This window comes from Bubalus bubalis, chromosome 3, assembly GCF_019923935.1.
Source record: "Bubalus bubalis isolate 160015118507 breed Murrah chromosome 3, NDDB_SH_1, whole genome shotgun sequence".
NCBI lineage: Eukaryota > Metazoa > Chordata > Mammalia > Artiodactyla > Bovidae > Bubalus > Bubalus bubalis.
Genome location: NC_059159.1, coordinates 32482157 through 32500347, shown reverse-complemented (window position 1 = coordinate 32500347; position 18191 = coordinate 32482157). Strand labels below are relative to the sequence as shown.

The 18191-nt window shown below is 47.6% G+C and overlaps 1 protein-coding gene across 8 annotated transcripts in view; it reads left to right on the top strand.

Annotated features, from left to right (window-relative positions):
- DNAH9 (dynein axonemal heavy chain 9) overlaps window positions 1–18191 on the top strand; it is a 284870-nt gene that overhangs the window by 265732 nt on the left and 947 nt on the right. For 4 of the 8 annotated variants that reach the window (XM_045164838.1, XM_045164837.1, XM_044939263.2 and 1 more), the window contains 4 exons: window positions 255–446; window positions 2011–2181; window positions 6847–7029; window positions 15560–15949. In XM_045164838.1, the coding sequence (XP_045020773.1) occupies window positions 255–446; window positions 2011–2181; window positions 6847–7029; window positions 15560–15949 (936 nt within the window). Of the gene's footprint in view, window positions 1–254; window positions 447–2010; window positions 2182–6846; window positions 7030–14942; window positions 15418–15559; window positions 15950–18191 lie in introns of those variants that run through there. The other 4 variants (XM_045164841.1, XM_045164839.1, XM_045164842.1 and 1 more) reach the window with 4 other exon arrangements.

Sequence of the window (18191 nt, the reverse complement as noted above, 5' to 3'; positions counted from 1 at the left end):
ACACGGATGAATAATACACTGCTCCTGGGACTTCCCTGGTGGTTCGGTGGTTAAGACTCCATGCTTCCAATGCAGGGGGGTACGGGTTCAACCCTTGGTCAGGGAACTAAGATCCCACGTGCAGTGCAGTTCAGTCAAAAAGATTTTTTTTTAAAAAAAGACGTTGCTCCTAATCTCCAGACCCACCACATCCTGTGGCTCACATCTGGTCGGCCCGAGGCCAGCGTGCAGGGCTTCCTCCCTTCCTGTCTCAGGTCCCCTACGATGACCTGCGGTACCTCTTCGGTGAGATCATGTATGGGGGCCACATCACCGATGACTGGGACCGGAGACTCTGCAGAACCTACCTGGAGGAGTTCATCAAACCAGAGATGCTAGAGGGAGAGCTGGCCCTGGCCCCAGGGTTCCCACTGCCCGGCAACATGGACTACAATGCCTACCACCAGGTAGGGACCTGGGTCTCCCTTCTGTGCAGCCCAGGAGGACTGGAGATGCCTGGGCAGGGCCAGGGGAGGACGGCTGAAAGAGCCGAGCTCACATGCAGCGTGGCTCCCAGCCTGCTCAATTTGAGGGCTCCTAGAGGACTTCTAGCCTCCAATTAATGACAAAATTGAACTTTCAGAGATCTTTTTATTCTTGACGTTCGGTTCAATAATTCTATTTGTTGCTCTTTTCTACGAACAACATCTCGGGCATTTACTTGATTGTTTTCATTCAGGATATTGACAAAACCATTAGGAGCAAAAATTCAGGTAAGAACTTAGCCAACTTTAAGTTTCTATTAGTGGTTCAGAATACCTTCAGAGGGACATGGTCTTGTGCAGCAGACCACTCACCCCTCCTGCGCTCAGAGGCACGTACACACACACCAAGAGAACATTCTCATGGAGCTTTTTCATACTGTCACTGTGGGTTTTCATTTTACTGTTCAGTTCAGTTCAGCTGCTCAGTTGTGTCCGACTCTTTGCGATTCCCATGGACTGCAGCACGCCAGGCTTCTCTGTCCAGCACCAACTCTTGGAGATCGAGTCGGTGATGCCATCCAACCATCTCAAACCCTGTCATCCCCTTCTCCTGCCTTCAATCTTCCCCAGCATCAGGGTCATTTTACTTTTACTTCAGTTATTTTTAAGGTGTGCATCTTTGCCTATTTAGCCCACCATGTAAATGTATTAAAAGGCAATTGGAACAAACAAAAAGAACTCGTTTGTTGCTTGACTTTTAAGATTCCTAAAAGAACTCTTGAATAACAAACTTAAGGGAAACAGTGGTCATAGGAACGTTAACTACAAGCTTTACGCAAATTTTTAATTTCTAAAGTTTAAGAATATGTCATAAAAGTCACTCAATCCAGAAAACTAAGTCTATAAGAAGAAATTAAAAACAATAAGACTCTTGAGAGTAAATAAAAGGAATTTTTTAAATAAACACGTTGAAAGCTTTAGCCAAGAAAGTTGTGCAAGAGCATCCCCTACTGTCGGTCGATGGAACAACTTGACCAGAGGCTGGAGAAGGTGTTGGAGCATACGGTGGTTTGCAGGCTTCCCTCTCTGTAATCTGTCAGCTAATGGACGGTTACAGGGCACCTACCAAGAGTCCAGGAGCATGTACCGGGTGCTGGAAGAAATGTGAAAATAAACACGCGGATTTGCCTTTAAGTAATGAGCCATCTGTCACTTACACTCTGCTCTGTTGCTGTTGCATGCTCAGTCACGTCTGACTCTTGCGACCCCATGGACCACAGCCCACCAGGCTCCTCTGTCCATGGGATTTCCCAGGCAAGAATACTGGAGTGGATTGCCGTGTCCTTTGATCCCGACCCAGGGATCACACCCGAGTCTCCTGGATTGCAGGCAGATTCTTTACCAACCACTGAGCCACCTAGGAAGTACCACTTTGCTCTAGATGGGCCCTGCTCTGACCCACTGACTGCCCTGCAGAGGACGGGTCAGGTGAGAGAGGGGAGATATGTCTGGCTGGTTTTCAAGTGAGCTTGCCCTTGACTTTCAGTACATCGATGCCCAGCTGCCCCCAGAGTCGCCCTACCTCTACGGCCTCCACCCGAACGCTGAGATTGGCTTCCTGACCCAAACGTCGGAGAAGCTCTTTCGCACGGTGCTGGAGCTGCAGCCCCGGGACAGCCAGGCTGGAGAAGGAGCAGGGGCCGTGAGAGAAGAAAAGGTACGTGGAAGGCTTGCCCTAGATATTCTGGGGCCTAGTACTGCCCAGGGCGGCGCTTCTCCTGTGGGCCTCGATGGGATGCACGGTGCAGACCGCAGGGCGCACATCTTCCGCTTCCGCGAATGGTCCAGCATTGCTCTCCTAGGGCCCCGCCCTGTCAGGTGACCTGGTGGGCCCTCAAGTTACCTAACAAGAGGTACCCACTTTCGGTGTGTCGGTGCTTTGCCCATCCACCCCAAATAAGTGAAAGTCGTGTCCAACTCTTTGTGACCCCATGGACTGTAGCCCTCCAGGCTCCTCTGTCCAGGGGATTCTCCAGGCAAGAATACTGGAGTGGGTTGCCATTTCCTTCTCCAGGGGATCTTCCCAACCCAGGGATCAAACCTCAGTCTTCTGCATTGCAGGCAGATTCTGTACCAACTGAACCACTAACCCCAAGGCAGATTTTATTCCCATTTGTCAACCCAAGTGAAGAAAAGGCAGGGCTGAACAGCTGTGGTTTGGGGACCTTGAAAAGGACCTCGTGGTTCCTTGGCAAACTAAGCAATGATGGGTGGGGAGCTGTTCTTAAACACCCCACCCTCACTCGGCCAACTAGATGCTGGTGAACTCGCTCGTGTTTCAGATGAAAATGTGGTCTCTCTGTATGAATGACAGTCCCAGAGCCTCCTAACATACAAGTAAGTGCTGCTAAGCACAGCACTTTCTGAAACTAAAGGTAGATGGAGGAGAATTCTTGGGCAGAAGAGCAGAGGAGGGTGTGGAGTGGGTTTAAGGTGACCAGAGGCAACCTGGGCGCTCTGTCCCTGATGAGGGCTGAGCAGAGGGCAGAAAAGGAAGGAGCTAAAGTGAAATTTGCCTGTGATGCTTCTCAGGACAAGGCAGCTCAGTTTCCAAAGGTCGCATCTCCTTCACCCTGCATCCCCTCCACAGTCCTGCCTGGTTTCCCTTAGTTAGAGATTCTCTGGTACTTGGAAGATTATGAATTAAGAAACCCGGAGCTATCAAACATTTTGGCTCCAAAGACTGATTTCAGGAAAACAAACTGACTGATAGTAAAGGAGCTGGATGTTTGTTTAAAGGTATAGAGTGATGTCATTAAAATGACTCAAATGTTAATATGCCTCGGAATGAGCTGGGGAGCTTCGGATAGGTTCTCAGGTCTAGGGTGATGCCCAGGGATGTGCAGCCTTGCAGTGGTGATGCTGGTGAACCTACTTGGAGAAAGCTGCTCTAAATCCCGCAACTCAGCCTGTTTGACCTTTTGACGCATAGGGTATAACTCGAGAAGCGAAGGAAGATAGGAAAGCTTATGTGGCTCAAAACTTAAACCACCCACCTAGTATCAATAATATTCCTAGCTTCACCACAATAAAGAGTAGCCTCCACTCACCGCAACTGGGGAAAGCCTGAATGCAGGAGCACAAAAAGACCCAGCGCAGCCAAAATATAAATAAATAACATTAATGAATTAATTTTTAAAAGTTCCTAGCTTTTTTAAAAATGAAAAGACTGGGACTATATAGAGTTGGACTGTGAAGAAGGTTGAGCGCCGAAGAATTGATGCTTTTGAGCTGTGGTGTTGGAGAAGACTCTTGAGAGTCCCTTGGACTGCAAGGAGATCCAACCAGTCCATCCTAAAGGAGATCAGTCCTGGGTGTTCACTGGAAGGACTGATGCTAAAGCTGAAACTCCAATACTTTGGCCACCTCATGCGAAGAGTTGACTCATTGGAAAAGACCCTGATGCTGGGAGGGACTGGGGGCAGGAGGAGAAGGGGACAACAGAGGATGAGATGGCTGGATGGCATCACTGACTTGATGGACCTGAGTCTGAGTGAACTCCGGGAGTTGGTGATGGACAGGGAGGCCTGGCATGCTGCGATTCATGGGGTCGCAAAGAGTCGGACACGACTGAGTGACTGATCTGATCTGATCTGATATAAGTGATAGGCTTAGGGTTCTTCGGGCAGCGTTCAAATAAGTTTCTAGTTCTTGTCATTTCCTTATCTCCTTCTTCTAACCACTTCAAGAAACAGTGTGTGTGTGTGTGTGTGTGTGTGTGACAGAGATGAATGAACTATGATCACTTGCCAAACTAGAAGAACCCTTTTGCAACACAGCTATCAGGAAGTGTGCAGATTTTTACTAATACACAGAGTTCTGATCTATGGAAGGAAAAGAAGGAGAGAGAAGAGAGAAAGGGGGAAAAGGACACAAAAGAAATTCACGTGATAATACAAATGGCCAATAAAAATAATAAAATATTCTCAACGTCACTTGTAACTAAATGAAGTTAAGTGAAATATGTTTCACACAATGGTAAAAAAGTGGTTTTCCATATTAGGAGATCCAGTGGTGACAGCATAAGAAGACAGGCACGCTCGTGCCTGTTATACGGGTTTACATTACGAAACAACTTGACAATAGCCACTAAAATTTTAAATGTTCATGTGTGTTTCTCATAATTCTATTCCTTGGATTTCAACGAGTGGAAACACTCAAAAGGGCACAGATTTTATGATAGATATCTTTATTGCAGAGTTGTTTATAGTAGTAGAAATGATAAACAAGTAAACCAAATATCCATCAGTAGAGAAATGACTCAATAAATTATTTTGGCACATGCCAAAACAGTGAAATAATATATACTATTAAAAAAAACAACAAAAACAACAAGGAAAATCCATATGTACTAACAAGGGAACGTATTCAAGATCTATTCGTAGGTGAAAAAAGCAAGCTGAGGGACTTCCCTGATGTCCAGGGGTTAAAATTCTGATCTTCCACTGCAGGGGGGCTGGGATTGATCCCTAGTAGGGAAACTAACAGCCTGTAGGCCATGAAGAGCAGTCAAAAGAAAACAAAAACAACAGGCTGAAAAAGCTATGTGTGTTATGATTCCACTAGTGATTGATAGAGAAAGAAGTGGAGAGCGGGGGAGAGGAAGGGATAGAGGAAAGAAGTGAGGCAGGAAGGAAGGTGTGCCGGACATGCAAAAAGGAGATGGGCGGGTGGATGGTGGATGATGGATGGGTGGACGGACGGACGGACGGATGGGGGTGATGGGTAGATAGAGTTATATGCATTGAAGAACACCTGCAGAAATTATAAACAGATAATTCACAGTGGGTTTTCTTTCCCCCTTTCAGGGAAGAGGCAAATTTGGTGGAGAATTTTGCTTTTAGTATCAGATTAAATATTTAGATTAAAAATATGTAGCATTTAGATTTTCACGATAAGCATTTGTTATCAGAGGCGTTTGCTTGCAGAAATGAGGTAGACCACACCCCTGGGCACCCCCTGCTCCCATCTGAAGGGTGCACTTTATGTCTGAGGATCCGCTCCCTTCTCAGGCTGGCTCTCCAAATCCTCCACCACCTGATCAGTGACAGAGAGAACTCTGTGTCCCCACCTTCACCGTGTTTTGAAACAGTTAACTCCAGACTGTCCTTTCCTTCCTTTGTGAGTAATGTCCAAACGGCAGCTCGCTGATACAGGGCTTTCTCCCAATTCAGCTCAGCAGACAGAGGCGTGATGTAGTTTTAGCCATTTGTCTTCTGGTCCAGCGGCAGCTTCCAGGTACCATTAAAATTCCATCCCAGTTTTCGCTGTGATAGCACCAGAGACCCATCTGTGACACGGCAATGAGTTTTTAACTTTCTTTTTTCTAACATCAGCTCTTTTCCTAGAGAACGCGTTGTATGTTAACAACACAAGGCAAAGTGAATATTAATAATCATGTACATATATAGAGTTCTTTCTAGCTCTCAGATGCCGCCACATTCATCAAACCTCTTTTGGTTTTGATCTCTTCACCAGCCCCGGGAGTTGGTGGGGGAGAAAGACACGGTGGTGATTTTTATAGATGAGAAAATGGAGGCCTAAATGACTTGCTTAAATTCACACGGGTAATACACAACAGCACTTGTTAACTCAGTCAGGGTTCTTTGGTTGTGAAGAACAGAGACCAATTTGGCTGAGACAGGCAAGAAATAGCTCGTATCGAAGGAATCCACCCAAGAAAGAACAGAAACCACAGTGACTCCGGGTCCCTCAGGGAAGAATGGTGGACCATCCTTCAGAGAGCTTCCCTCCACTTTCTGCACCTGAATCCTGGCTTGAGGTTCAATTCTCACACTCCTGGAAAACATCATCTGATTGGCCCACTTGAGTCATGGGAGGGCTGGGCATGGACCGTGGAGCCAAACAGCGGGGAAAAGGTAATTTCACAAAAGGAGACGCGGCCCTGTTACAAGAAAAGGGGGATGAGATGAAGGAGCCAGAACGGAGTCCAGCACACACGTCCACCCGCTCGCCTGACTCTGGGCTGGCACTGGCTCCCTGGCCCCTTCTCTTTATCCCCCAGCGCCCCTCTCCCTGCCCCTGCCAGCCACACGTTCTATTAAACCTGCACTTTCTCATTTTCCTTTGTCTGCTGACAGAGCTCCTAGGCCTACTTCAAAATGGCAGACTCAGCCTCGCAGAGTGTGCGTGAGTCGCTCCGTCATGTCTGACTCTTTGGTGACCCCATGGACTTGCAGCCCACCAGGCTCCTCTGTCCATGGGATTCTCCAGGCCAGAACCCTGGAGTGGGTTGCCACATCCTCCTTCAAGGGAGAAGCTGGAGCCTCGTCCTAACCACGTGTTTCCCCTTCTGGGGCAGGTCAAGGCGGTCCTGGAGGAAATACTGGAGCGGGTGACAGATGAGTTTAACCTCCCAGAGCTGATGGCCAGGGCGGAGGAGCGCACCCCCTACGTGGCCGTGACGCTGCAGGAGTGCGAGCGGATGAACGTGCTCACCGGAGAAATGCAGCGCTCCTTGCGGGAGCTGGACCTTGGACTAAAGGTGGGTGAAGCCAGGCTGGGGGTGGGGCTCTGGGGAGCTGGAGCACAGCAGTCACAGCAGCCTCACCACCCAGGAAGGTGCCCCTCCTAGAAACGGAGTGTGGCCCGTCCACAGGGGTGGGTGAGACAGGCTCCGGAGCCGGGAACTGGGCAGGTGGACTGAGCTGTGACGGGCAAGCTGCCCAGAGCCCACACGCTCTGAGCTCCAGGCAGAAGAGAAATTGACACCCAGTGTCTTCTGCTGACGCGGATGGCATTGCTTTCCCAGGAGGTAGAAGTGTGTGTGCTGCATCGAAACACAGGGTCTAGACATCCCGGACCACCTCCCCGCTCTACTGCGTCCTCAGCGTGTGACCTCAGAGTGACTTAAGCCCCACCCCGTCCCAGTTCCTTTACCTGTAAAACAGGGCGAGTGGTCCTGCCTCGGGGGGCTTTGGGAAGGATTCAATAAATCTATTTGCATGGGTTTCCCAGTGGCTCAGTGGTAAGGAATCTACCTGCCAATGCAGGAGATGCGGATTCCATCCCTGGGTAGGCAGATCGCCTGGAGGAGGGCATGGCAACCCACTCCAGTATTCTCGCCTGGAGAATCCCCATGGACAGAGGAGCCTGGCGGGCTATAGTCCATGGAGTTGGTTGCAAAGAGTCAGACACGACTGAGTGACTAAATGGTAACAGCGTAGAATGTTGTAGAACAATGCCTTCATGTGGCAAGCACCCAGAAGTGTAAGTACACACAAATGAGTTCCATTCCAAGAGCGCATTTATAAGTCCACTTGGCTCCGAAACCCAACAAAGTTAGCCTAGGGACCCAACTAACACAAACGACTATATAGCACTGTGCTGTAATAGGTTTATAATCCTTTTCACACCAGTAATGCATAAAAACAAACACAAAAAATAAAACATTCTTAATCTTACATCACAGTACCTTGAAAAGTACAGTCGTCCCGCACAACAGCTGGCACACAGGCTGGTATCAAGTGAACAAGGCAGGAAAAGTTACTGATGGAGGAGGGAGAGCAGGAAGGAGATGGTAGAGCTGAAGGGTTGTCAGCAATAGGCGACGGAGGGCAAGCTGTAATGTCACTCATGCCTGACGTGATAGATGCCTGACACTGGCATCTTTGAAAGTTCACAATTTGAAGGTTCGTATGTAGGGGACTTACTGTATTATTACTGCCCCATCAGGGGCAGTCCTTCATTGGAAGGACTGATGCTGAAGCTGAAGCCCCAATACTTTGGCCACCTGATGTGAAGAGCCGAGTCATAGGAAAAGACCCTGATACTGGGAAAAATTGAGGGCAGGAGGAGAAGGGGGCAACAGGAGTAGATGGTTGAATGGCATTGCCAACTCAATGGACATGAGTTTGAGCAAACTCTGGGAGATGGTGAAGGACAGGGAAACTTGGCTTGCTGCAGTCCACAGGGCCGCAAGGGGTCAGACGTGACTTAGCAACTGAACAACAATGATCAGAGGAAAGGAAAGAATTTTAATCTTTTGCAACCTCATGGTTATGTGAAGCGTCCAGGATGCTACACAAGCTCTGAGCAATGAGAGAATCCCTTATTTATACCACCAGTTATTAAGCACATCTACTTCATTCACCATCAGAAAATTCCATCAAGTGCCCAGCACAAAGCCTAATGGAAAAGCCCTGCTAAAACCATTCAGCTGGACAACAGGCAAGTGGGAGGGCCTGCTGCCATTTAGGAGCTGAGGGAGGCAGCTGCTGTCAGTTTACAATGGCACACTTATTAAGAGTTGTATCTCCAGAGGGAAAGGATGGACCCAGTTTCATAGCTGGAGGCGGAAGCTCAGTCCAGCCCTGAACATCCAGGGCTGTGATACGCTGCTGCCCTCACATCTGGCTCTTGGAGTTACATGACCACCGTCGGGCATGCAGAGGACACACAGCCCTGAGCGTCTTCACGTGTATTCACATAGAAAGTGTGAAGTAGGCTGAGAAACCTGAGTGAGTTGGTTTTTTTAATCTGTTAATTTGCCTTCTGCCCCAATATGGACAGACGGAAATAAGGGAAAAAGAGGGATGGGAAGAGATGCTGAAGATTGATGTTGCTCCATAATGTTTTAAAATTACACACCGGCTTGCATCCTGTATCAAAGGAAGTACAGAATTTCATAGAACAACCTCAAATGTAAATAAGGACCTTGGCTGTCATTTTATGTGGCTCGGTTCCTGAGATACGCAGGTTGATATTGGTAATTATCTTGAGTTGCTTTGTTGCAGTCTTAGTTTACTGAATCCATGCAGTTTGGCGCAGTCTGTTTACCCATCCAGCTTCCAATTCATTCTCTCATTTTTCTTCCAAGAGCTTTTGCTGGGGTTTGGTGTCATGAATTTCAGCGCGTGCCTAGGTGAGGATGAAGGGGGTGGAGAGGGAGCTGCTCTTTTCTTCCAGTCTAGCTTGAGAAGGCTGGTAGATGGGCAACCTCGGCTCTCACTTCTGCCTGGAGGAGGCAGTGGAGACCGATGGGAGCCTTCCTCTCCAGACGGACAGTCTGGCGGGAAAAGAAACATAGAAAATGATCACAGTACCAGGCACGACTGATTGCAATAAGGTGGGAGGAAAAGGGAAGAGACAAGTGTGGGGGAAGAGAAGTGGCATCCAGGGGGCTTTGGAGGAAGGGTAGACTTATGACAGCTGATGATAAGAAGAATCTGCTGAGTAGCCCTAAGCCTGTTCTAAGAGTTAACTTGCTTTGGCTGGAGCAGAGAGTCCACTCAGATGAGTATGAGTGGTATGGTAAACTTCAAAAGGAAGAAAAGAGCAACTCCTTTGCTACCCAAAAAGTACTAGCTGAACTGAGAGGCACAGCACTCAAACCTCTGAGAACTGTGGGAACCCCACAGCACACAGCACGCAGAAGTAACCCTCTGTGCGAGGTCCGCCATCCACAGCCATGGATTCCACAGAGAGGAATTCAGGAAAGAGTCAGACATCTGGCTCTCAGCCTTTCACAACGAAGAGCCAGGTCCTGTGAGTATACCAGAGCCGATTGGCCAAAGGCACTGACTCATATTAACCAAACGCACGAAAGCCTGATGTATGAAACTGTCAGCTGTCGCTTTATTCCTTTACAGTCAACTAGGTTATAACTTTCAAAGGATCTATTGATGGCAACTTGCCCAGAAAATCTCTGCCTATGTAAGAAAACTACAGGAGAAGCCAAATGCTTATGCACTGTCCAGGATGGTGGGCTTCTCTGGTGGCTCAGATGGTAAAGAATCCGCTTGCCAATACAGGAGACCCAGGTTCGGTTCCTGGGCTGGGAAGATCCCCTGGAGATGGGAATGGCAACCCACCCTCCTTGCCTGGAGAATCCCCATGGACAGAGGAGTCTGGCAGGCTACAGTCCATGGGGTCGCAAAGAATCTGACATGATTGAGCCACTAAGCACACACATTCAGGATGGTAGCCGCGAACGGCAGGTGAGCACTTGAAATGTCCACACTGAGGTGTGCTGTGTCAGTCACATGCCAGATTTCAGAGGCATGGGGCCAAAAAGGGAAAATACCCCATTCATAATTTCTATGTTGATTGTATATTAGAATATTTGACATTTTATATATACCACATTAAGTAACATATTATGAAAATTAAATTCACCTCTTTTAAATTTTCTAAAGTGGCTACCAGAAAATGTAAAACTACACACATGGAATATTTTGAATTTTTAAAATATTGATTTTTTTTTTACTGATTTGGCTGCATCCAGTCTTAGTTGCAGCACACAGGACCTTTGTTGCCTCATGCAGGCTTAGTGGCTCCGAGGCATGAGGGATCTTAGTTCCCCAAGCAGGGATCGAAACTGCATCCCCTGCTTTGCCAGGCAGATTCTAAACCACTGGACCACGAGGGAAGTCCCAATTTTGTGAATTTTAAATGTAAAATTACCCATTCACAACTTGTGTTACATTTCATTTGGGTCATGCTCTCGTAGATGGAGCCGTGGCCAGTCCAGTGTCTGGGACTGGGAGCTGTTTTTTATTATTCAGATGTTTGATGACATCAAACATTTCCCCCCTTGATCCCCGCACCCCACCCCCCACTATGCTTCCGTGGCTAATGCCCCTCCTGACTGACAGATTCTGTTTTTCTAAACGTGTGAAAGATATTCAGACTTAAAGCCCAGCACGACGACTTGAGGGACTACTCTGGCACTTTACTTTCTCCCATTGTCTGTTGACTTAATAGTTCAGCTCTTGCTCTGGCCATTTAGTGACTGATGATCACCACCACGCAGGCAGCTTCCCTGGCCCACATGCCTGCTAGAGTGCATGGATGGACCAGCTGCTGTCACCCACAGTCTGGGCGCCAGACTGGCCGGGGTGGAACCCACATAATTCCCCATCTTTCCTCCCCATCTCATCACCCCCTGCATCTCATACGAATGACAGCTGGTTGCAAAGACCATCTTCGTAGGGAAGGAAGGGAGGACCAAGGCTGACCTTCAGGTCAGGGGGCAGCCTATAGCCCCTAGAGAAGGGCATTTTTGGGCATTGCTGTGAGCCTGTGAGCCCAGAGCACCAGCCACTTCCCACCCCCAAGAAGGGACCTTTTCTGGCCGTCCAGAGTCCTTCAGTTTGGACTGGAACCTGTGAATCTGCACTCTCCACAAGCTTCCTCACTTAAAGCGATGAAGGCTTAGAGGGAAAATCATGTTTTTATTTTTGTTGTTGTTCACTCATGTCCAACTCTTTGTGACCCCATGGACTGCAGCACACCAGGCTTCCCTGTCCTCTATCTCCCAGAGTTTGCTCAAATTCATGTCCATTGAGTTGGTGATGCCATGCAACCATCTCATCCTCTGTTGCCCCTTCTTCTCCTGATATCAAAGAAAGACTGAAAACATTTATTTATAGGGACAAAATAAGCGCTTAAGGCCACATCCAGGTAGCCCTTGTACCTGTGATAAAGTACCCCCCAGTTTTCAGTTCTCCCCGGTTTCCCTGCAGTGTAGACAAGGAACAGGCCAAGCACAGGACCCAAAGTGTGGCGTCTTTTTAAGGATTTAGTGTTTTCTTTGTACATTTTCTTTCTTGACATGTGAGCAAATAAGCATTTGATTTAATTTAATGTAGTGTTTTCTTTGTACATTTTCTTTCTTGACATGTGAACAAATAAGCATTTAATCTGTGTTCCACACAACCCAGGCAGGAGGAGTTTGAGGATGTCGGGGTGAGCAGATGGAAGCAGATTTCTCTATGCGGGTAGCTGGAATCTTCACGAAAGGCTTCCTTACCCACCATTTGGCCCCAGAGACTTCCTGGGTGCACCCACCCCTGCCCCCAACCCCCGCCTCTACCAATCTGGCTGTGCCTGAGGAGACGAATCTTTTTACACCTTTCAGGAAGTGCTGTCCCAGGGTCTGTAGGTTTATTCCTCTTCTTCTAAGAAAGAGATTTGAGTTACACTGCGCTAATTTAGTGTAGGGCTCTCTGGGTTCTTCTCGACCCCTCCTCTGAAAATGAGTTGTTTCTACTTCCACTCGAGGTCGTGGGCAGATCTGAGTTCAGAACCCTAACCACCAGATGAATGGCTTCTTCTTTTCCTAAATTGTTCCTGTTTCACTCTCAAATGAGCAGAACCTAAGAGATGACACCGTCCTTAAGGCTCCATCACTCGCACATTCAATTAGTAAATGCGAACTCGCTGTCAGAATAACTTACAAGCAGATGTGAGAAATTTTTAAGGAAGCCAAGATACACATTTTGTGCTTCCCTGCTGTCAAAATGACCTTAGATTTCTGAAAAGTGTTAAAAATTAAGTATTAAATACATATTTTGTATTATGACTTTATTTTTTAGAGCAGTTTTAGGCTCACAGCAAAATGGAACAGAAGGTGCAGAGCGTTCCCATTTACTCCTCCCCCCATGCCCACCCCCCACCATGCACAGCCTCCCCACCATCAGCATCCCCACCAGAGTGGTCTGTTAGCTACAGCTAAATCCACACTTCCATCACAAGCCTCAGAGTCACCTGTGGTTTTTCTTAGGATTCACTCTTGGTGTTGTACATTCTACGGATTTGGACAGAAGGATAATGACATGGGGGCTTCCCATGGTAACTGGTGGCTCAGTGGTAAATCCACCCGCCAATGCAGGAGACACAGGAAATGCAGGTTCGATCCCTGTGTCTGGAAGATGCCCTGGAGGAGGAAAGGGCAACCCACTCCTGTATTCTTGCCTGGGAAATCCCATGGACAAAGGAGCCTGGCGGGCTACAGTCCTCGGGGTCACAAAGAGTTGGACATGACTTAGCAACTAAACAACAACATAATGACATGAGCCACCGTTACAGTGTCTTACAGAAGAGTCTCACTGCCCTAATATTGCATTTATTTTATTCTTAAGCACATGACTTCTTCTTACAACACATATCAGAGAAATGAGGGTTTACAGGACCTCAGTTTTCAGAAGTGGCACATCTCTGTGTGAGACATGGTCACACAGAGCTAAGGGGTTGAATTGGTTAGAGAAGATAACCAGGCAACAGAGGACTTCTCCGTACCCGCAGATGACAGTGGCTGGCAGAGTCTAGGGCTCCGTCTGAGTTCATCTCTACCAGTCTGTTGGCCACAGCCCTCAGACGTGCCAAAGGACTGGGACATTTTCATCCTAGTTTTCCCAGTGGTGCTGACCCAGTTTTGTTAGGTCATGCTGTAGGATGAACCCACGGTGGGAGACCTTACCTTCCCATCGACTCACGACAGCATTCACAAGTACAACATACTTCCACAGATGCAGCCAGACTCAAGAGAACCCACAGCACTGTGGTGGAGAAGCAAATGTATTTGCTGTATTATTTATAAAAGCACTCTATGTGAGTGTATTGGCCGTTGAAAACTTAAAATTTTTATTTTAAAAGGAAAATTTAATACATCCTATATCTTTTTTTAAGTCTATTGGACTTTTTTTTTTTTTTGTAATGAATCCTGGTTTGTCTATGTATTTTTTTATGCACAGTTTAACAAGCATGTACTCTTATATGTCCATAAACAGGTTTTATTAAAACTGCAACATATAGGATTTTTAACACAACCCTGACAAAAACATACACAGTACAGTTTAATTAGCACACAGAAAACTAGGCCTTTCTGTTTAGAACAGTGCTGTCCAATAGAACTCTATGTGATGATGGGAAGATTCCACGTCTGTGCTAATAAGGGCACATGTGACTGCTGAGGACATGAGCTGCCACGAAGGAACTGATATTTAATTTTATAGTTCTAAGTCATGCATGTATACTCAGTCACTAAGTCTTGTCCAACTCTTTGTGACCGCATGGACTGTAGCCACCAGGCTCCTCTGTCCATGGGACTTTCTAGGCAGGAATACTGGATGGGTTGCCATTTCCTCCTCCAGGGGATCTTTCTGACCCAGGAATCAAACCCACATCTCCTACATGGGCAGGAGGATTCTTTACACTGAGTCACCTGGGAAGCCTCAATTTTAAGTCACTTGTGCTTAAATAGCTTCATAATACTGATGGTCATCATATCAGACATGGAAGGCCTTGTTGGGTACCCTATTTCCTGTGCAGAAACCACTGAAGTAGAGATGACACCTTCAAGAAACTGTAGATTCTTGGCATAACTAAGGTTACAAAGTTTAAAGACAGTTTTCAATGTTAATCCTCCATCACAAATTTCATCCAGCAATTGCAAGAGGGTCCCTAAAAGTTGGCTATGTCTCTAATAGCTTGGTTTCTGAAGGAAATTCTTGATTTGGGGGAATATAGATCCTCCTGGCTTTGGCTTCTTGCATTTCATGGGAGGTGCTCACTGGGACACCCAGGTAGACCCTGGGTGGGCGGTGGTGCAAAGTGCATCATCTGCAGGCTGATCACACACACATTGTCCCCTGCCCCCTGGCTGTTTGTCTTCAGGGAGAGCTGACCATGACCAGCGACATGGAGAGCTTATAGAACGCTCTGTACCTGGACACAGTGCCAGAGTCCTGGGCCAGCAGAGGCTGCTGCAGAGGCTGGAGGAGAACAGAGGAGCCCAGATGTTAGGCTCGGGTGGAATCAGTATGGGCTTCCCTGGTGGTTCAGTGCTAAAGAATCTGCCTGCCAATGCAGGAGCCACAGGTTTGGTCTGGGTCTGGAAGATCCTCTGGAGAAGGAAACAGCAACCCACTCCAGTATTCTTGCTTGGAAAATTCCATGGACAGAGGAGCCTGGCAGCTTGCAGTCCATGGGGTCACAAAGAGTCGAACTCAAGTGAACAACTGAATCAGTGTGGAACCCACAGGTAGTTTTAGGTCCAGAGTAAACCTAAACTACCATCAGTGGATAGGAGTAGACTCTGATATCACTGGAGCAGGGAAAGTTTTAAAGGACTAGCCTCTATGAGACAAACCTACAAATCAAGTGCTAGACAGGGACCGTCGTTGGGTCCCCCACCTCTGCAGTCATCTCCTGTCTCCCCCAGCATCCCCAAGCCAGCTGTTTCCAGGGACCTGCCACCCCTCACCTTTTCCCCTCTGGCTATTTGTCTTCAGGGAGAGCTGACCATGACCAGTGACATGGAGAGCTTGCAGAATGCCCTGTACCTGGACACGGTGCCAGAGTCCTGGGCCAGACGAGCCTACCCTTCCACGGCAGGCCTGGCAGCCTGGTTTATGGACCTGCTTAACCGGATCAAGGAGCTGGAGGCCTGGACAGGAGACTTTGCCATGCCCTCGACTGTGTGGCTGACGGGCTTCTTCAACCCCCAGTCCTTCCTGACGGCCATCATGCAGTCCACGGCCCGCCGGAACGAGTGGCCCCTGGACCAGATGGCCCTTCAGTGTGACGTGACGAAGAAGAACAGGGAGGAGTTCAGGAGTCCCCCCCGGGAAGGGGCCTATGTGCATGGCCTCTTCATGGAAGGCGCTCGCTGGGACACCCAGGTAGACCCCGGGTTTGGGGTGGAGAGGCAAAGGGCATCACCTGTAGGCTGATTACACACACATCGCCCCCTCCCATAAAGTCCAGTTGCTAAAAGGGGCACTCTGGAGACTTCTGTCCTGGATAACCTCTCCTTGAGGCTGTCAGCTCATTTCCCTGCAGCCACAGTCTGAAAGCATCAATTCTTCGGCACTCAGCCTTCTTTATGGTCCAACTCTCACATCCATATGTGACTACTGGAGGAACCATAGCTTTGACTGTATGGACCTTTGTTGGCAAAGTAATGTCTGTTTTTTAATGCGCCGTCAAGGTTTGTCATAGCTTTTCTTCCAAGGAACAAGCATCTTTTAATTTCATGGCTGCAGTCACCATCTGCAGTGATTTTGGAGTCCAAGAAAATAAAGTGTATCACTGTTTCCATTATTCCCCCATCTATTTGCCATGAAGTGATGGGACCAGATGCCATGATCTTAGTTTTTTGAATGCTGAGTTTTAAGTCAGCTTTTTCACTCTCTTCTTTCACCTTTATCAAGAGACTCTTTAGTTCCTCATTGCTTTCTGCCATTAGGTGTCATCTGCATATCTGATGTTATTGATATTTCTCTCAGCAATCTTGACTCCAGCTTGTGCTTCATTCAGTTGCATTTTGCATGATGTAATCTGCGTATAAGTTAAATAAGAGGGTGACAATATAGAGCTTTGACATACTCCTTTCCCAACTCTGAACTAGACTGTTGTTCCATGTCCAGTTCTAATTGTTGCTTCTTGACCTGCATACAGGTTTTGCAGGAAGCAAGTACGGTGATCTTCTGATATTGCTATCTCTTTAAGAATTTTCCACAGTTTGTTGTGATCTGAAGGACTTCCCTGGTGGCTCAGACGGTAAAGCGTCTGTCTACAATGTGGGGGAACCAGGTTCGATCCCTGGGTCGGGAAGATCCCCTGGAGAAGGAAATGGCAGCCCACTCCAGTACTATTGCCTGGAAAACCCCATGGAAGGAGGAGCCTGGTAGGCTACAGTCCGTGGGATCGCAAAGAGTTGGACACGACTGAGTGACTCCATACAGTCAAAGGCTTTAGTGTAGTCAGTGAAGCAGAAGTGGATGTTTTTCTGGAATTCCTTTGCTTTTTCTATGATCCAATTCTGCTGCTGCTGCTGCTAAGTCACTTCAGCCGTGTCTGACTCTGTGCGACCCCTGAGACGGCAGCCCACCAGGCTCCCCTGTCCCTGGGATTCCCCAGGCAAGAATACCGGAGTGGGTTGCCATTTCCTTCACCAATGCATGAAAGTGAAAAGTGAAAAGTGAAGTCGCTCAGTTGTGTCTGACTCTGAGCAACCCCATAGACTGCCAGCCTACCAGGCTCTTCCGTCCATGTGATTTTCCAGGCAAGAGCACTGGAGTGGAGTGCCATTGCCTTCTCCACTATGATCCAATGGGTGTTAGCAATTTGATCTCTGGCTCCTCTGCCTTTTCTAAATCCAGCTTGTACACCTGGAAGTTCTCAGTTCACATACTATTGAAGCCTTGCTTGAAGGATTTTAAGCATTACCTTGCTAGCGTGTGAAATGAGCATAACTGTGTGGTAGTTAGAACATTCTTTGGCATTGCCCTTCTTTGGGATTGGAATGAAAACTGACCTTTTCCAGTCCAACAGACTACCTCCCATTTTTTCATTACCTTGTTTCTGAATAATAATAAAACCAAAAATACCACCTCAAAGCCTATATCCCAGAAAGCGTTGAGCAAAAAGGGAAGGGTAGGATGTCCAAAGTTCCTCTCCTCCATAAAACAAGGGCATTGGCAAAAAGAAAAAAAAAATGTATGTATTAGATATACCGAGTTCTGTCATCAGCATAAGGGGTTCAGGGTCACCTAGACAGAGGTGAGGGATCTGTGAATCTCTCTGGATGATCATCTCCCCAAGTGTGTTCGGAAGACACTAGAGATGTGGGAGATGGATAGGTTGCAAGAAAAGGGTCCTGTGGTCAAAGTAAGTTTGGGAAACACTGGGATAAATAACGTGAAACTTTTTTCTTTACTGCCAGGTCTTCTTGTCTTCAGTGTGCATGGTAAAGCTTCAAGTACAGTGTATGATAATACCGGTAGGCTCTGTGTCTTGCTAACCTGAAGTCCCTAGCACCTAGCATGACATCTGGCAAATAGCTGCATTCAGCATGCTTACTAAATGAATGATAAAATAAAACAGAGATTCAAGCCCTAAAGAGATTCACTTACATGTGAC